Source organism: Geospiza fortis, unplaced genomic scaffold (assembly GCF_000277835.1).
Source record: "Geospiza fortis unplaced genomic scaffold, GeoFor_1.0 scaffold112, whole genome shotgun sequence".
Taxonomy (NCBI): Eukaryota; Metazoa; Chordata; class Aves; order Passeriformes; family Thraupidae; genus Geospiza; species Geospiza fortis.
In genome coordinates, this window is record NW_005054298.1 from 25078248 (window position 1) to 25098714 (window position 20467).

The window sequence follows — 20467 nt, forward strand, 5'->3', positions numbered from 1 at the left end:
ACGTAGAGGATACGCTGAAATCCAGGTCACAGACACATCCTGCTGAGGATGCCAGGTAACAAATGCTTAACTTGATCTTGAAGTGTACCAAGCTACTAAGAATGGATGATTCTAAGTCATGGGGACAAGTAACAAAACACACTAATGTGAGCTGATTATATCCTATAAAATTTACAGCACTCCTCCCTTTATTTTGCAAAGGTTAGTCATAAAGTACACAAAGCTTTATAATGGTTGTCTTCTAAAAGTTGCCTTAAAATACCTTATGAAAGCAAAAGCAATGTGGTACAGCTGATAAGAGAACACCAAGTAGATTTTTGCCAGCAAACCACTGAGAGAGATCAGCTAAATAAATCAGAGACCAGCTCAGAGATGCTCTCACGTATGAAGTGTTAATACAAATTAATGTATCAATACAAATGTCTTAAGGCTTTTTCTCCTTAGCTGTAGATAAAATTAAAAATATCTGCCATTGTGCTAAGAGCAGGCACTGAAAGTCTGTTGTGTTTGACTGAATTCTGAAACCAGCCAATTCCAGGCTGCAGCGGCTCTCTCTGGCATGCAGTTGCCTCCCATTTAGTTGACAGGAAAGATGAGCCTCTTCCTCAGGGTGAAACTGGGCTGTGGCATCTGCTTCTTTGTGCCCCGCTCACAAGTTTTTCTGCTCACTTCTTGATTTACTGCTGTCAGGATGGTGAGAATATCTTCCCCTCTGCAAAGAAACAAGTACAGTTTGCGTTAGGCAGTTAACATCAGCAAAATAACATTTTTGCTATCTTGGTATACACAACAGTGCTAACAGCTCCTGTTTTTAATAGGCTTCAGAGCACTTCCCTAAGTTGCTTTGAACAGTTTGCATGGTTCTGCTCTGTCCTACATCACTGTTTTCACTCTGAGCAAGTATTCCCACTTCATAGCATCTGCCTCTGCATCCACATCAAATTCTTGTCATCCAGAAGGAAAATTCAGGTGTTGCCAAAAATAAGCTTATGGAAACATAGGTACCGAGGACAGCTGTACTCCAAGTGCTGGCACAGTGCCTGTATGTACCAGGTTCCCTCCTTGGGACTTCTGTAGGAGACGTAATCCTGCAGGGTGGCCATGCCCAGGAGGAAGTCTGCCTCTGCAGGGATGCACTCGAGCTGAAGCCTCGCATCTCGCTCCACAGAAGAATCTTGCTCTCCAGAATCTGTTTCGATGGTCACACCTTGATGGAAAGCATCACCTTGGCAGGCCTGAATAAAAAAAACTTTTGGTTTTCCAGCAAGTGAATTGCAATTCTGTGCAGTGAAAGAAGTGGTCAGTTCCCTGATAGGTACTTCCTGCCCATCAACACCATATATAATGCCTTTTTTCCCATGAGACAGGATACAGCAAACAAAACAGTCCTTGTCCTCATGGTCTGCACTCCGGAAGATGTTCACAGTCTCACGGATTTCTTCTGCAGTGAGGTCTCTACATTCTTCTACTGTAAAATGAAGCTTGCTAAAGACATTCCTCAGAGCCGCTGGAAAGAGAAGGGAAATTTGAGACATTTCATTATATGAAAGTTGGACTCTGCAACTGCAGATTGCATTTCTAGATATAACTGGTCATCTGCTACATGACTACATCCACATAGCTACATTCCTGGTCTGAAAATACTCTAATAGTCTAATAACTAATCATATCTCTACTGTGTTCCCTTAACTGGCATGAAAAGGTTTTCTTGCACGTTTCTGCATATTTTAGAATTAGTATGCATAAGGCTGATGCAAAGCTAGCCTAGTTTGTAAAGTCCAGGCTCAAGGTGCTGCTTAAGGTTTCAGTCACCTCACTAAAACTGCAAAATGCAAGTGAATTGTTCAGTGTCAGGCACTAAAAACTTAATGAGTTGATTGGGATTTGGCAGCACAGTAAATGGAGCCAACTGAGCCACTACAACAAAAGTGATCCTAGAAAGGGAAGACTGAAATTCAGACCTTTAGAAAGAGAAACAAGATTTCTATTTTTAAAGATTGGCAAACTCATCTTTAACATTCACTGAACCTGCATCCACGTCTGTCCCATTCCGATCCTTCATGTGTTTGTGTTCCAGCACTCCTTCTCTAGCTTTTGCAAAATTGTGATTATTCAGGATCAGGCACACTCCACAGGGTCGGCTGGTCATTTTGTAAGCTTCAAGCAGCTGAAAATAAAGACACCTGGTGAAGCTCCTACGGTCTCCTCCAAGTGCTCCTTAGCTGTTGTGAGTGGCAGAACAGGGTCTGGAGCCAGCTGGCCTCCTCTCCAGGCAGCTCTCCCTCAACAGCTTTGCTCTCAGGGCCTGGCAGTGCCCTGCCCCACTGCCTTTGGCAGTCTGTGCAGGACCACCAATGTCAGCCTCAGCCCACACACGGTGCTCTGTTCACTCATATCTTGGTGCCAAGCCAGCTGCCAACTGCCTAATTCCTGGTAGCATAAACTCAGCCTACCTTACTATCCTTGCAGATGTTTCTGAAGTACAACACTGCAGCAGCTGTGCCTGTGACACAGCTTCAGAATAAAGGATGCAGAGTTGTGCATTTTTCTTTTTCTAGACAGTGCTTTTAACAGAAGGTCTTAGAACAACTGTTCACTTCATGGAGGGGTGAGTTCTTCTAAGATAAAATGATGATGTTTCTAAGAAATGAGCTAGCTTACCTGGGAAGAGTCATTAAAACTGCCAGGAGGACCAGGTGCTACAGATGACACCGGATGTCGCTCAGGGTATCCTGTGCTGACCCTCTGTTCCTCTGTGATGAGCATTTCTTCTTGGCCTGCAAAGCAGTCATGATCAGTGCTGTACAATACCTATACATCACTACAAGAATAACTATGGGGAAGAGGCTGGTTTGTTCTGTTTTACCAAACAGCTTTAATCCATCTTCAATTCTGTTCCACAGGCTGATGTTAATTTTTTCACAGAGACTCTTCAGCATACTTAAGTTGTCTTTCCCCAGAAGGCCCTTCTTCTCCATCTCAGTGAGAATGTCAAGCATTGTCTGGGTAATCAGAAAGGCAGTTTGCTCTTAGGGCACCTCCATGCTGCCACTGGGAGCGAAGCTGCAGCATGTGCACCTAAAGCCTTAATGTAGTGACAGCACATGTGGCCCACAGAGTCAATCCAGCTGACTGGAAGCTCAGGTGAGACCTCAGCTGAGCCAGCTAATCCTAGTTCAACAAAACCTACAAGTACTGTTAAGTACCAACATCTTCTCAAAACATACTAAGTTCCTTTCTGTAGCTCAGAGGTGCCAAGATCTAATTAAGATCTAACCCAGGACATCTAACAGTGGTCATACAGGAATGTAGCAATATTTCTAATGATTGTTTTCATTCAACTTTCAGTGGCTACTGTGCACTCAAGTGAAACAGAGGAATCACTGCAGTGACCATCTTAAGCACTGGCAAAAAGGGTTTTCTGTCCCTTAGGTCCCCTTTTGCTTCAGAGCAATCTCTACACCATCATGTGAGGTATAGAGATTGCTCTGAAGCAAAAGGGGACCCAAGGGACAGAAATTCATCAGTGAGTGGCAGAGCACAGTGGTCACCCCAAGAATTTACTAGAACAGCTCTCACAGTCTCCCCTCTAAGAAAAGAAGGAAAATCCTCAAAACTTTTATTAGACAGAACAAAGTACCAACGAATCAGAACTGCAGGCTGGGCCAACATAAAAGCACTGGATCTACAAGGCTACTTGTAAATTCCAACTCATTTGACTTAGCCTTGAGAAGAATCTGCTGCTTAGATCTCTATTTTCGGCATTTAAAGAAACATATAAAATAATATCCACAGTAGATCACTTTCTATATTTGATAATGACTGAGAAAAAAAAAAAGTCTGTTGGGCAAGATAAGTAAATGTGTTTATCAGTTTTTTGTTTATTAAGGCCACTGAGTGCCCTGAGCTCCCTGTGATGCTTGGATGTGATGGCCTCCGTGCCTGGCACTCCTGGCACAGCTGGCTGTGACACTGCTGCAAAAGCTGTGCCCGACACCAGCACAAACAAGTCCCACATGCACTCAGGGGCACCCCTTTTCTTGTGGTGTTTTCATCTTAAGAGTGACACCATAAAGAAGAGTGAAGCTCATTCCCCCATAAGCAACCCAACTGCCTCTATGGATTATAGTAATAATTTTTAAAAAGTATTACAGAGATACTTACAGTCTCATGGGTTAGCTTGCTTTTTGGCAATTTGTTGCCCAAAAGTAACTTGAAATACATTAGCTCATCTTCGGTGACATCTTCGTACAGCTGAAAGAGCAAGTATCTAGAAAAAGACGTGGAGGGCGGTTGTTTCATCGTGTTTCCAAGTACAGCTCCGTACTATGCACCGCTCCTCTTGCCTACTGTCCCCCAGCACATATTCCCCTTTTTTCCCGTTTGAGATGGAGGCCACAAGGCCCAGGACCGCCTGAAGTGAAACCCTTCAGCCCGGCTGAGCGGAGGTGACGGCTGTCCCGGACAGAACGAGGCGAGCAGCCGGGCCGGCCCAGCCCGGCGCCCTCACCCACCTGAAGGGCGGCACCCGCGCCCCGCCCGGCGCCCGCAGCTCCCTCTCCACCTGCTCCCGGCTGGAGCCCAGGTGGGCAACCAGGACGTCGATCCGCCCGATGCGGTAGAGCAGCTCCCTGAGGAAGGCCAGGTCTCCCGGCTCCAGCAAGCCCTTCTCCTGCAGCGCTTCGAACAAGTCGTGAGGGGTCCGGACGGCTTCCAGCCTTCTCCAGGGCACGTGGTCCCGGCAGAGGAACTTCAGCGCCGCCAGCTCGGCCCCGTCCAGCTCGTCGCCGACCGCCAGCAGCCGTCCCTGGGGCAGCGCCATGTTCCGTGGGGAGCGGCGTGTCGTGGGCTGTGTCTGTTCACAATTCCACCTGTTCTTGAGCCCATTCTTGAGCAATCCGAACCGGCTAGTGCGGATGTAAAGATCTCCCTGTGCCCGAGCGTTTCCTGTTGTCGCCTCTCGCTGGTTCCCAGGCCAAACCACTGCGATTTTAATACAAGGAGAAGGAAGCCTTTATAGCACCACTGATTCTCCTTCCTCCTTGCGAGCCTTCTGGGCTGCTGTCAGAAAAGGCAGCACCCTCCCTGTAGGCGTTCGGCCCCGAGCAGCCACCAGACATGGAAAACCACTCCCTTCCCACCCGTCCCACATCTGCTCAGGACATTTTACAACAGGAGCAGGCACTGCGCTGGTTAAGGGCCCTGGGATGCTGCACCACCTCCACTTCACCTTCTGCTGCAGCACCATGAATAGATGGTATTTCACAACAGGAGGGGAGAGATTTTACCATCTGGATTCCATCCTTTTGAAAACTCACTTAATGCTCACTTTGAGCCAGAGAACAAGCCTCAGCACATCCATACTGTATAATAAAGAACCAATGTTCTTTATCTTTGTTAAGCACTGATTTGAAACCAGCATCCCATTCCCAAAAATCCAGTAAAAAACACTTTAACAATACATTAAACAGAAATCTGTACATTGTTATCATAGAAGCGCCTTATCCATGTTCAGACCCCTATGCAAGATATTTGGTGACTATATGCATGGCAAGTTGGGTCAAAGCCAGAAGGATTCCAAATAGCAAAGCACTTTTCAACATGGCATAAGCTGACCTCTCCTCAAGACATGTTAGAACAAGATCCTCCTGTCTTGTTCTAAGGATCCATCTTTGCACTCACATACCTGGACAAATCAGGCCTAAACACAAAGTGGCTACACATATAAAACTAACATAGAAGACTTAGGCCAAGCTCAGGAGATGTGTCCAGGATAACATGCCATGTGTGGCTGGCATCCACAAGAGCCAGCCATGTTTGTGGCCTGGGGAGTTCCAGTGGCTGTCAATAACAGAACAGAGTGACAAGAAAAGACACACTTACAGAAAGGATACACAGAATGAATGAATTCCCAAAGATCTCACTTATATTTCTTAGCACATTGCAAAGAAGTCATTGAAGATTAAACATGTCATTCTCTGTTCATAATTTGAAAGATCTCTAGTTGAAAAGAGGCAGATTTGAATAATTTCAGAGAGAATATGCTCATGTTTTTTAGGGGTCAGAATAAAAATGCTGAACACTCAACACTGCTGTTAAACTGAAAGAATAGGTAGCAAAATGTGAATGACTGGGCAAGGACTCATGCCCCTGGACAGCATTATTTCTTCTTTAGCTAACAGCTCAACTCTTACAAGTGTTTTCCTTTTCAAATAGTACCACTCTGGTCTTGCCTGCTTTCAGTTTTTCTTTCCTACCAGACTTCTGGCCCCACTTTCTGGTGGCAGTGATTCTGCTGTCTGAAAACAAAATAGAATTAAGTGCCAGGCTTTTGACTGGATTTGGCCTCCCAGCCATGAGCTGATAGGAAAGAAAAGGCAAAGTAAAAAACAAAGCTGAGGGCCTTCACAGAGAAAAAGTAATTGCCACTCACTGTTGTCTAGCTTGTACTAGAGAGAAAAAACAGTCAGGAAATGTCAGAACCAACTTCCTTCTTACCACTCAGCTCTGTGGGAGGGACACAAATCCATGCAAAAACCCACCAGCCACACTTTGCTCAGAACTGCAAAACTCAAAGTGTGTTTTCTCCTTGCCTGGTTGCTGCATGACCTACATATAAATTCACAGTATGGCTGTTTTGTGGTTCTTTAAAGGATTTTGATGGGGTTTTCTCTTCCTCCTAGTAGGTCTTCATCCACAAGTGATAATGGTAAACTATGGAGGTAGCTGGATTTTAATAGGCAGAACAGAATATGAAATAAATTAAATTAATTTAAATCACAGGGTGTGACTGATCAGCACCCTCTATATCCCCATCCCCCCACCCCCCTTCCAGTGAAGGACAGCTCAGAGGAAAAGGACAAAAAAACCCACACCATCTCAGGGAAGAACAGATAATAAAGAAAGTCCAATTTACCTCAACATCAGGATTGGAGAGTGACCTTAATTTTGCAGGAGACATTTGCATCTGTGAATCATCAGGTACCCCAGACAATTAACAAGGAATAATGCTTTCTTGAGCAAGCCAGACCACCATGGAGGGTGTGGATAAGTGGCTGATCCCAACCCAACATAAAAGTATAAAACCTGGACAACTGATAAAACATTTAAACTTTGAAAAGAACAATGGGCTTGAGCTGGCTTCCACCCACATTCCACCATGACTGGAAATGTCCAGGGTCATGACAGATAGCACACCTATGTAGCTGTCTTACCCTACCAAATCAAAATCCTGTGTATCCCCAAAGATACCAAATAATTAAATTTGATATCCCATTCCGTCTCATGTAGAAAAGCTGAAAGAACTTGGTCTGAGTGTATTGAACTCTGACACAGAAATATGAGAAACAGAAATGCTGTAGATGTACAACTTCACTTCTGGAGCAGCTGCCACCTTCCAGCGAGTTTCTCACAGAGGAAGCAATTACTGAATGGTCCTACTGGCATCAGCTGCCATTATTATGACAGTCCTGAACTTATTCTTTCCTACCATCTCTCCAGCTGCTGCCCCTTAGGGTGGCTGACAACAAACACTCCAACAAGAACAAAATTACTTCTGTGGGGTAAAAGTGTTTGTCATGCTGACTGTCCCTCAGATAGCTCATCCAAGACAGGAACACACCACAAACTGAGGTGATATAAAAACCAAGAGAATTTATTCTAACAGAAACATGATTACAGAACTTCTTTCCAGTATTCCACATTCATTCAAGACACTGTGCTCTGAGAGCTCTGAGAAATAGTGAAGTGAGAACCTTTATTATTGAAAAACTTACACAATCGGGCTGCTTATTTAAGCAGATGATTGACATAAACCAAGTATTTAGAAGAAAAGAACCAGACTAACATAATCATGAGGTTTTGGTCCTTCTGGAGCAGGATGTTATTTTCCATGAACATTTGGAACTTCCAAAGACAGACAACGATTCACCTCCGGGTAAGGCAGTTACAACCTAACACATGCTGCTTGGGAATGCATCCTGCTTTCTGAATCTGTTATTTTTTTGCAGATTTTAGTGACTTAACTCAGACACAAATGGGACTTCATTGACAATTCCAATAACTTTTACAGTAGTACTTGAAAGTCCTTTCTCACTTGAAACCCAGATTGAACATACTCCACTGCTTCTGCAGGAAAGAAAGCCTGATGATTTGTAGTTTTCCACAGTCTTACCCGACTGTTACAGATCCAGGTATTGGAAGACTTATTCAATATGGAATTTGAAAAATTTAGGTCCTATGCCTCCTTAAAGGGCTAGAGCTACTACATAGATCCAGATAATTTCTCATGTAAATTCTCTTCCCTGTCAAAGCCCAGATGTCATTCCTAACTGAGTGTATTCTTACTTGTCTGCTTTGCATTGTGGAACTTCAAAGATCAATAGCTTCAGTAGTGTCGATGTTATCTTTGGCATTTGCTTAAATCCTTTTATGTCTTTTGTGGCCACTTCACTGTTCACTTCTGTCAGGATGGTTGCAAGATCCACATACCTTGAACAAAAATGAAGAGAAGTTATACACTGAAACACATGGTACTTGCAGCTCAGCCAAGAAGGTGATGTGTGTTTGCCCCACTAAAGTGGTATCCCAGGGAAGGCTGGTATCTTCCTCACCCTATTGCCACTGAAATTGCACATTCCATTGAATAACCACAGAATTCGGTGTGTTTGGGAGAAATAAAAGCAACCTCCATCTAGCATTGCTCTGGTTACAGCCAGAAGAGGTCACCAAGATGAAATAAACCTACACATTCTCCATCTCTTCTTCTGGACGCCATGAGAAAATGATATCTGAAGGGAAATTCTATTTTCTAAATGAAGTTTATGAGGGGATGGGTGGGAGGCAACAATGAAAATTATGCCTGCACAGCACTGGGGAGTTTTGTCTGTGTAATCACTCAACAAATTCACCTCTAGTCAGGTATCACCGGAAGAAAAAAAATTCTCAGTAAAAAAATGTTAAAAAACAGACATACACACACTTGTTTGTGTGTAACGTTGCAGCATTACAACCCTGGTTTGGTCACAGGAAAACCAGGGGGAGTCACTTATACTTTGGCTTATCTGTAGAAGACTGACAGTGCCCAATTTCAAAATAAATACTGTTCTCCACTGTCCTGAATGGCAAAAGCATTCATTGCACAAATGCAAACCACCGTGTTTCAGCATAGCATGCTTAAGTATGCACATCTGCAATACTCTAAATGTACAAGAATTAGAAACAGTACTTACTGTGGGCAAAGCGACTCCATCTTCTCACAGAGGGATTGAATGTAAACACTGCCAGTCTTAGGACTGCGGTAGCACAAGTAGTCCTCCACTGTAGCCATGCCAATCAGAATATCAGCCCTATCAGGAATGGAAGTCAAAGGACTAGCATCCACCTCAAGATGTCCAGAAGAGTCTGATTCTACTGCAACAGATGGATGATGTTCAGAGCCTTGGCAAGCCTGGATAATAAACACCTTGGGTTTGCCAGCAAGAGAAGGACAATTAGTTCCAGTGAAGCGGGAGACTAAATCTTCAATATTTACACACTCATCATCAACACCTTTTATTTTGTCTTTTTCACCATGGGAGAAAATGAAGCAAACAAAACAGTCCATATTTCTATGATCTTTCTTACTGTATTCTTCAACTGTGTCATATATTTTTTTTCCTTCTAGATCCATGTGCTCAACTGTCTCAAACTGAAGCCACTTAAAGACCCTCTTCACAGCCTCTGGGGAAAAAATCAGAAGGAACTTGTTAAACATACACAGTGACAAGGAAGATGTAGTAGATCAGATACTAGAAGAAGTGTTCAGATCCCACCAGTAAAATCACCTGACTCGCTCTTAGCTTGCCAAATCCTATTAGAAAAACCCAAATGCCTAATTTGCCTAATTTTTTGTTTTAAACACAATTGTGTTAAATATCATGCTGTCTAACACAAAACCAGGTTTTAGATTCTATGTTGTATTGGTACAAATTAGTGAAGTTTACTGTGTTAACCCAAGCTTTAACTATGCATTGCATAGTAGTCTCAGATGCCCAAGAACAACACTTGGCAAGTTAAAAGATGTGCCACCTCTTTAGAATGACAAATCCTGCCTCTCTTAAATTAAGTGGGTCCCTCATTCTGTGTGAGTGGTTGATGCAGCAAGAAGGGAATCAGAGTAACCTGCTCACAATTGCTAGGAAGACTTCTCAGCAAATGGTGGCCTAATTGTGGTATGGGCAGAGAGGAAGTAGCTGGGAAGAAAGCAGCTTGTAAATGGGCTGGATGGAGTTAAAATATCTGTGACATGTCCTTTCAGGAACCTGTCATTACTTTTTTACTCTTGATTATCTTAAAAGTGATTGCAGAAAGACAGGCTTTAAGGAAAGTTACAGAGCATTTATTTGAGCATTGAAGAGAAATTGAGGACTTAAAATATTTTTCTAAGCTAAGAACTGAAAACAATCAAGAACTGGAAAGATGGAATAATAATCACTTTTTCTCTAGTTGTACATACAACCAATTAAGACAATACCTTTTTCCTAGAACAAAAAGTAGATCCTTCTTTAAGCCATCAGCTAAATGTTGGAAGTGACATATTTCCAATTGGTGCCATGACTGTCACTCCAGGCTCTGGAAGCCAGGGAGTACCATGGACGTGATTCTTCTTCACCGCAAAGATTAGATTATTGTTTTCAAGAATTATCACAGGAAAAAACCCAAACCAGTAATTGAATTTTAAAAGTACTTACCTCCATCTTGCAATGTTCCCTCTCTATTGTGACATGGATTTTTAAAAATGTGGTTGTTAATAATTAAGCAGTAACCATGGGGGTTATTTTTCATCTTATATATTTTCCCATACTGCAGAAACAAAAAAAAAACAAAAAAAAAAACAGGTAGGAAAGCAGAGCCAGGCATTCAAAAGAGAAATACACTATATACAGATTGTTGGTCCATCATTATCTAAGCACAAAAGAAAATCACAAAGGCTAAGAAACAAGAAAGGAAAAGCCTAAAGATACAATTTAGCTACAGAGGACAGAAATCTGCATTGTCTCCCTGAACCTCTTCTCCTCTCTCTCTTCGGTCAGGATATGCAATTCCAGTGAGGTAGAGGGTTCTGCTATTCCCTTCACATCTGTTCAGGAGTATCCTGGCCAGGACTTTAATGTCCCAGTCTCCATTATTATTAAGACTGGTTTCTTCACTCAACTGTTTGTTCATATCTTGCCTAAAAGGTTGCTGACAATCAGGTCCCCACAAAGAAGGCTCGGCCTTGTCTGGAAAATAAGAATTGTTCCAAGGCCTACCCCTCCATCTTGGTTGTTCCACCTGCTTAGTGTTATGAATTTATGTTCCCTCTCCCAGGAGATGGCTAAATACTTTGAAGGTACTCTTGAGGCATTTCTTACCTGTTTTGCTGCCTCCGCCTCCCCCTCTGCTCCTTGTTCCTCTGGGTACACAGACACAGGATAGCGGACTTCTTCCCTAGAATACTTTTCTAAGAAGGAGAAGATAAACAAACATTTCAAAACCACAAGGATAAATCTTCCACTGTGCATATTTCAACACTCAGAAAGCCAGAACAAGGAGTGAGGTGCAGGGGGTTTTCACAGCAGTGAGACACCAGCATTTTGTAGAGCTGAGCCAAGCTTGGCTCCAGTTTCACAGACTACTGGTTGTTATAGAAGCCATGCAGGGCTGTGCTCCACGGCTTCTTTGCTTCTCTGCTCTTTTATTGGTAGCAAGATACAGATAATAAAAGGTTAAATGTGAGTAGTCATCCCAGGCAAGCCATTCACCAGCCTCTCAACTGTGGGATATATAAGTGAAAGAGGAGACCCATTTCTGTACAATAGTAAAAAACGCTGGTCCATTTACTTCTGAAGCTACTGTCCCTTCTCTAGAGGACTTTACTGTGTGAGTGGATGCAAGGATGCAAAATACCAGCATAATGAAAGATCTCCTCAGAGCACTTCTTTGAATAGAACTTTCTGAAAAAAGTAAAGAAATCATCAAATCCACGACTCTAACCAAGGAAACAAAATCACAGTACTCATTTTACAAGTTGCAAAAACATGTTTAAATGAAGTTTAATTGTCAGGGCTCTACACAACATGCTTTTTTTTTCTACTTATCAAGAGGACAAGATAATAACAATACTACTAGAAGCCATTCCCCAACACAGAACTTGCTTGGCAATAGCCTACTTTGGCAATTATCTTCTGCTCTTTTAGAGACACCAGCAGAGGACAGCAGCACAAAGACATGCAGGGAGAGCTGCTGGGTAGTTCTGCAGGGTACTGCTTAGATTGTTTAAATGTTTCTGAGGAAACTCACAACCTGAGTCGTTCAGAAGGAAGTTGCTATTGACTGAGACATCCTGTTTCCCAAAGTCACACCCAGCTGTGGTGCCAGAAGGCGCCACCTCAGCTGCAACAGCCGGGATATAATGAAGTCCTTGAAATTTCCTATCTGGTTACAGAAAGTTACACTTTAGCCAGGTTTTCAGGGACTACCCTTTGACTGAGAGCAAAGGGCCTGGCTTACAGGAGATAGTGGTGACAATCTCCCAACACAAATTTCACTAAGTCACCTGTCACTTCCTGTCTCTTGCAGTGACTTGGAAGTTATGCTGGTCCAAAACCAGTACTGCACTTTTTCCTGAACAGATAAATTGCATTTAAGGCAAAGAGAAGGCAGAAGAAGGCCATTTACAAGGGACAGAACATACTTCAAGGATAGATACAAAAATCCATGATAGGATAATGAAGTAGCAGAAAACTTCAGAAATCAAAATCCTCCAGAGCTGTTCTGCATGTCCTAGGGTACCATAAGGTCTCTTCCTTTTTACTGGACTTCTAAGCTGCCAAGGATGGAGGTATAAAACCCACAAAAGACCCCAGATCTGTTCTTGAACAGCTTAAATAAATTTACCTCTTCTTTTTTCTTCATAGGCATCAATTTTTTTCTTTATGTCAGCTCTAAATCCCTGTAATATATCTTTCAGCATTGTCAGGTTATCTTCTTTAATTTTCTCATTAATTTCCATTTCCAGAAAGACCTGCAACATTGACTGGTAAAACAAAAACACATAAACCAAACTCATCCAGTGACCTTTGATAACCGCAGTATCAGGCAGCTCTGCATCAGGGCAGAAGATAACATCCTCATTCCCAGGGACCAGCTAAAGACCTATTACTTTTTCCTCCAAAACTCATTAAAGCAAGGGTCAAGATACAATGCAACTGAATAAACCCATCATCACTAAGGTTAAAGCAGGACAATTATAAATTGCCTATAACTAGGCTATCCTGCTTTGTTTCAGCAGCACAAAGCACTGATGAGGATAACATAACATCCTGTTGTGCCTTTGTGTTCTGATGAAGTGCTGCTAAGTCCTTTAGCTATGCCATTTTCCATTTTCTATCGCAGAAAAGCTGTTCAGCACTAATTTTGTTTATTAAAGCTCAATTTCCCACCAAGTTGGAGATAAATCTGCTAATTTTTCTCTACGTGCCACAATACAAATAGGACTTCTAAGGAAGGTTCTTAATAATACCAAACACTTTAATAACATTACAGTTCATTACAAATGTTAAACTAGTCTTAATACTTTTGGGGGAAAGTTAACAATATGTTGTTACTCCAAATTATAATAAAGAAGAAAATTTACCCATTGACACACAAAGATTTGTGGTTCAACTCACATTAGAACTTGATTTTCTGTCTCCAAAACATTGTTTTTCCTTTAGAGAACATCACTCTTCTTAGGTATAGCATATGTCTTATAAAGACATTTGTCTTAGAAATGCCAAGCAAAGATTAAAGGAAGAGCATGATGGATTTTGCAAGAAGATAAGAATAAAGAGGTAGCTGGTGGAGAGAAAATAGAATCAGGGCAGCAAAAAAGGCAAAGATACAGTGCAAAAAATAAGGATCCATTCTTTCATACAGCAGCTATTAGCTAATGTCACAATTCTTTCAAACCAGGTTTTCATGACAGCAGACTGCTTTCTCTTTCCTCCCTTCTTACAAGAACTAGAGGACTCTGAACTAGCCTTGCAAAAAACTTCTCAAGACCACTTTTCATACAGCATTTTCCTGGAGCTTGTTCTTTGGTAGTTGTTTTCGGAGCAGGAACTTCACATTTCTGACATCTTCTGAAGTCAAATCCTCTGCAATTCCATACAGCAGTTGCCTGACAATAAACAATAGAGAGACCTTCAAGAAAGAAGTAAACACCACAATTAAACATTTGAACTGCAAAATGTAGAACTCACAATGGCAGGAATTCATGTGTAATAAACACAGTTATGCTGGGATATTCACAAGACAACAGTGCAGACAGAAGAGACAGTTGACACTGAAGTGTTGCATCGTGCATGCTCCCGTGTTTACCTGTAATCTGACACCTGAGCCCTGCCCGGGACCTGCAGCTCCCTCTCCATCTCCTCACGGCTGGAGCCCAGGCGGGCAGTCAGGAGGTCGATCCGATGGATCCGGTAGAGCAGCTCCTTCAGGAAGAACAGGTTCCCTGCCCCGATCATGTCTTTCTCCTGCAGCACTTCAAAGAAGGCCTTGGGCTCATGGATGGCTTCCAGCTTCCCCCTGGGGACATGGTCCTGGCTGAGGAATTTAAGAGCTGACACTTCCTCTGTCACCAAAGCCTCAGAAACTTCAAAAAGCAGTTTGCGGAAGTCTGTACTCATTTCACATCAGGATTTGGATCTAAACACAAGCAGCAGTTGATTTCATTTGTCAGTAAGACTAGTGCAACAACATGATTTGTGTAAGAGGTATCATATCGTGTACAATAGCCCAAAATTAATACATGCAGTCAGAAGTATTTCCATAGAGAGGGGCTGTCTTGCTATCATAGCTTTGATGCTTAACTCCTTCAGTTCTCTGGACTTTACAAAGGATATTGAAACCTCTGTACTAAGTGACATTAGCAGAGAAAGTCATAGATTATTCTTGCTTCCTATGGTGTGTCTAGACAGTGGGAAGTACCAATGTATAGGATGTAAAATCCTGGCAGGCTGCTGCTGGTTTTCTTCGGGTTTGGGGTTTTTGAAGTTTGATATCATTTGGGAGAAACAGCCACTTGCCAGTCTGAAATATAGACTATGTAACAAATGAGACTGCTAAATTTTACACCATAATAGGACTGAGAGTCCACATGAGTATAGCTACTCTGAGCTATCTGGCTTCTCCTTTCTTTTCATACTGCTTCTGGCCAGCTTACCCAAAGCACCTCTTCCTGTTTTGGTTTATCTGAATCAAGTAAACTCAGTTCCCAGCTCTCAATGAATTTGTAATATTAAAGGCAAATACAGATCATGTCATCCCTTTTACAAAGGCCCATGAAGAATTCTTACCAAACTATCTCTGTTTCACTGAGCATAGAATATCACCTCCCTTCTCCTCCACTTTCTCCATCAGCTTTAGAAATAATTAACTTGGCTTATGGATTCAACTTTTGAGCACAAGAGGAAGTTAGAAAATTCCAAGCCTTCCAGCTGTCCCCCCTGACACTGAAGGGACCTGCCTCCACTGATGTGACAACCCATGGGCATGTTGGTGTCTGCTACAAACTCTTTTCAAGCTGAACAAAGACACTGGACATGTGTCAGGAGGTCTCATTTTTCGATTGCACCATCTTCTTAACTGCAGCAACCAGCCCAGCCTGATATTTAAACTCAAAAGGTATCAGCTAACCTGCCCTTAAATTTCTACAATACACTCCCACAAGAGGGGAGGCTAACAAGCCCTTAATTTTGCACAGTACACTTCACAAATCCCACAACAAACTCCTCAAAAGGTCCTGGCTCCCGAGCCACAAAAATCTCCAAGCTCCTCCCTCCCACAACAAACTTCAAAATAGAATATGGGGTAAAATATTATAGCTGTGCAAGCCAAGAAAGAGAAGAAAGCAAAGAATATCCCCAGTCCTTAGATTCTGTGTTGATGCTGCCACATGGATAGTCTGGAGATGGAAAGAGAACAGAGAGGGCATAAAGGGGGGCAGGGGTGTGTGCCCAATCTGCCCAGTCCGTGTCCTGCTGGAGTTAACCTGGCGCATGGCCATTATCTAAATTAGACTCGTGTTTTGTTCACGTGTGCACTGCCACCCTTTCCCCAGAAGGAAGCTGGGGTGGGGAACGGAGCACAAATCTCAGGGTGGAGCAGGGAGCTGGCTCAGCCCAGCGCTGCCCCACTGCCTCAGGACCCTCTCCCCTGATCACACCTCTCCTGTAGCAATGCTCAGCATGCTTGAGACAAATCGGCCTACAGCTGGCACTTAAAGGACCTGTCTCCTCTTCCTTCTAGTACGAGACCCATTTGCCACTTTACTTTCTCTGCCCTAGGTGTCAGACACCTGGGAATCTCTGAAGAGAACTATATAAATGCATTCAGAACAGGTCTCTTGTCTTATAGACACTGGCAGTGGGAGACAGAAAAGGCGACAATGACAAAAGAGAATTTCCTGCTCCTGCACTACTGGAATACTGCAATCCATTTTACTTACTGCTACTGCAAATGTTTCAGTAACAGTACTCCAAGGTAGTCCAGCTGACTAACTGGAAATAATAATTAGCAGACAATTGTATTCCACTCTCCTCCAAGCATCACTTGACAGCAAAGGAACTTTTTGTAGCCTGCCCTTGGTCAGCATTGTGTGGGTTAGCAGGAGTGAATGTACAAGTGAATCTAGTAAATGTATAACTGAATCTTAAACCTTTGCATTTCAAGTAAACTGATAAACAGTGAAACACGTTGTGACACAGCACATACAATTTGTGTTCTCCCCAAAATACTGTTTTCTTTAAATCCACTCAAACCAAACTTTTAAACAGGCAAGAATCCATGTCCTTCAGCCCATATAAGCTAGTAGTATCTTAATGTGCTTAACCTCAATGATTGCCTGACTTTATATTTCTATAACCACACAGGAAAGAATAATATTGTCTTGGTAGGTAGTTATGAAGTTATCTTCTTTCTCACATAAATCATGCCTGTCATTTAAGATACAAGAGATACTGCTTATAGCAGCAAATCTTTCTTGTAAAGAGAATTTTCATTTTATTTCTCAAAGGCTGTAAGTTTCAAACCCATCAAGTTATTGCAGTTAGAAGAGATGTGCCACCTATACGTTCCATTTAAGCCTGTCGGTAATTACAGGGAGCATAATTAAAACAACATTTAAGCGCCACTGTCTTTTTCTGCAATTTGCTAACTTAAAGGCACAACTGATACCAGTAAAAATCATATTAATTGTAGTAGTAATTTTAAATCACTTACATGGGAGAACAGCTCTGAAGAAAGTGAGACAGCCAATCTCTAAAGTTCCAGGAAAAGTGCCTTTTTTACAATATGGTATTATCACATGACTTCCAAGAAATATTTTACAACAACATATATAAAATGCTAATAAAGCAGGACATCCCTACTTCAGCTACTTCAATTTTCAGAAAACTGATTATTACAGAACTTGTGAGAAAAAAAAGGTAAAAAAGCCATGAAGTAATCAGGTTTTGCTCTTGTTTTACAGCAACAACTAAGCAGCATACCTAGTGCTTTCTAGCATAAGCACAGCTCAGCACTTTTGCTTTCATACACAAATCCTAATTAAAAAACAGACATGGCTGAATCTACATATTTTCATTTAAAATATCTCAGTCCCACTGCCCTGCAATGTCACGAGATCTGTCATGACTTACCCCCTTTCTCTGAAGTCCCTCTCCAACTCAGTCCAGTTTATTTTTAACAGGAAGATATTTTTTAAATTAAAAAAAAAGCCAACTATTAGCACCAAATTCAGTAGCAGCATTCAGTAAATGCAGGGAAATCAACAACTGAACATTCTTCTGAAATTATTTATGTAATATACTTCCCCATTTAGAGGAGAATTTGAACATAATTAACTTCTTACATCTTCACTCTCTTTAAAATAAAGAACTTAGCCTTCAATGAAAAGGCTCCCAGCATGCAAGTTGCTGGAATCTTCCATGAAGCAGGAAATAAAACAGCACTCAGTATGGCTACCAGACTCTCAGCAGACCCTCACGGCAGAGGGGTCTCTTATGAAGAGAGTTAGGAGTGCTGAAATTTGTTAAAATTTTTCAATGAAAATCGTCATTCATGGATTTCAACCTATCTATCTTTACAAACTCAAAACCATACCATACCCATTGATAGAATGAGGTGTATAAATTCCTTCCAAAAGGCAGACTCTAGTAACAGATCAGAAAACCTTCTTTCGCTGGCAGGAATTGCACCATCATCCAAAGGCTGGGAACAGCACAGAGCAACACCACAAGTACTCTTTCATCTTCAGATCCAAAATGTTTGTCTCCATGTCATTCCAAGTCTTTCCCTCCATAATTTCTTCTGTGTCTTACCTGAACCAAGACTTCAGTTGCAGTCCGAAAGAGCCCCCGTGCCGTGATATGCACTATGACGGACAGATAATGGCTTCTCCTCTCAATCAGCAGCTTGAAGGCCCACCCCTTTTGGCACTATTAGTTTCACTTTTGATTTCTTCCTCTTGCCCTCCCTGGAAAAGTTACTGTCCTTTTGTTAAATTAGCCTCCCTCATTTCCCTCGGCTCCCCTGCACTCTGGTTTCTTCCAGAATTGTCTCAGTGACCCAATCTTTTCCTTGTACAACCTGCCAAAACTTCATCTCCCTAGAAAGGATGATCTTGAGGAAGAAAAACTGCTGCAGTTCCTGCCTGCTCAGCAACTGGAACGACTGTCGCCTGCACTGGCACAGGGCGGGACATACAGCTCCTGCACAAAAATGACACGAGGGACAGGAGACCAGGAAACTTATTTACCACTTTAAGATCATGATCTTGCCAAGACAGCAACTTCCCCAGAAGACTTTTTACACTAGTTCCACTTAAATCTGTCTGTGCAGGGGCTGCACAAGACACAGATTCCTTAATTCTGTAGGTGGAGAGCGCACACCTGCATGGGTCTGTATGCTACTAGTAAGTCTCAACAGCAACCAACTACATTTGTTTGTTTGTTTGTGTTTGTGACCAGTATCTTTCTGGCACAGCTCTGTATCACTGGATACAGGAAGGGTGTACAGTGTGGATAGCAAGGACTGATGAATCCCTGGGTTGTACAAAACCAACCCACTCTCCCCAAGAGTTTCAAACTTCCATCTCACAACACCCTGCAGGAGATCACACAGAAATGCCCAAGTGGCTGGATAGCAGCTGCAGCTCCAGTTCCAGCTTGCCTTGCCTTTGGGCTGGTGCTGACAAGTACCACTGCATGCACCAGGTATTACACTGTGCAGCCACATAAACACAGCCCTCAACACACACAAGTGAAATACTCACACTGAATAGTCTAAATCAGGATAGCGGAAACTTTGTTTAAACAAACTTCCTGTGAGCAAGGGAGACTTCACCAGTCTCACACTTCACAAGGGTGGATCCCTCCCTGTTGCAGTGTGATGCAATTTCCTGTTTTAGCTATCCCAGTCCTTTCCCAGGTGTGGCAATACCTTCTCCCTTCCCCTCCCCTTGCCTCCTGCTAAGTGCTGTCCGTCAAGCTGGACATTCCAGCAAGGGCGTCGTGTGATTGGCTAAAGCTCAAAAGATGCTTCTCAGCCCTGGGCTCATTGGCCTCTCTAGGTGTCATTGTCCCCTGAGACTTCCCCGCTCCTACCTGGTTGGTGGCATACCTACCCCTTCCCTCCCCCTGTCCCCGGGGTTTGAAAGGACACTGAGACCATGCGGTCGTTGTTCTGTTGGAGCTGTTACCAAGATTCGGAGATCTGTGACCCTGGAATAAAACTCTGGATTAAACCTTCCGGCAGAATCCGTCTCCTTTTCCTCTTCACCATCACCTAAGGCCTTTCAACCAGAGGTAAAACTGAGTTCCTGCTTGCCTGGACTTGTTCCAAGTGCCAGCTGCAACATACAGCTAGCCAGGGGTGTCTCTGAGGTGAAAACACCACAGTTGCCACCTCTGGTCAAGCAGCAAGGGCCAGACGAGCCCAGGCACGTTCCATCTGGTAATATTGGGATCATATTCCAATACCTCCCCCCACGGAAGTCAAGGCTCAGTAAGCTCAGACTCTTCTGACTGCCTTTACCTATCTGTGATTTCACTGGAGATTACTCAGTGGAGATTACCCAGTGATTACCCAGGCAGAAGTCTCTACAGAAAAAGCAAGAGAGCATGATAGCATTCCCTGTCTACCAAACTAAAAATGAAAACAAGATCCCACAAAACAAAGTCAATGGTTACTCCAGACTGATAAAAATTTGTTTCCTAAACATACAAAATGAGTGCATCAAGTCTGAACAATAACTGCAAGCCAGAAACATCACAATTCCTTCCCACTAAAGGATGAAACATTTTTCTTATCTGTGGCATAAATGTGACTTCAAGTGTGGCAGCCATGCCACTTGATCTAACTCAGAAGACTTAAAATGCAATGGGTATTAAAATGCAATACC

The 20467-nt window shown here is 42.7% G+C and overlaps 3 protein-coding genes across 3 annotated transcripts in view; 1 reads left to right on the top strand and 2 right to left on the bottom strand.

Annotated features, from left to right (window-relative positions):
• Window positions 1-20467, top strand: part of FAM126B (family with sequence similarity 126 member B) — a 103767-nt gene that overhangs the window by 1706 nt on the left and 81594 nt on the right. The window lies entirely within an intron of this gene.
• CASP8 (caspase 8) lies at window positions 156-4822 on the bottom strand. Its single transcript, XM_005415935.1, has 7 exons — window positions 4515-4822; window positions 4165-4270; window positions 2867-3002; window positions 2662-2777; window positions 2029-2167; window positions 1006-1507; window positions 156-712 (listed from the first exon to the last, which is right to left on the bottom strand). Exons 1-7 carry the CDS (start codon window positions 4820-4822, stop codon window positions 577-579), a joined length of 1443 nt encoding a protein of 480 aa, XP_005415992.1. The 3' UTR covers window positions 156-576.
• On the bottom strand, window positions 7722-18539 carry LOC102044717 (caspase-8-like). Its single transcript, XM_005415936.3, has 8 exons — window positions 18387-18539; window positions 14383-14712; window positions 14077-14182; window positions 12919-13057; window positions 11394-11482; window positions 10731-10842; window positions 9231-9720; window positions 7722-8490 (listed from the first exon to the last, which is right to left on the bottom strand). The coding sequence occupies exons 2-8, from the start codon at window positions 14691-14693 to the stop codon at window positions 8343-8345; spliced, it is 1395 nt and encodes a 464-aa protein (XP_005415993.1). The 5' UTR covers window positions 14694-14712; window positions 18387-18539; the 3' UTR covers window positions 7722-8342.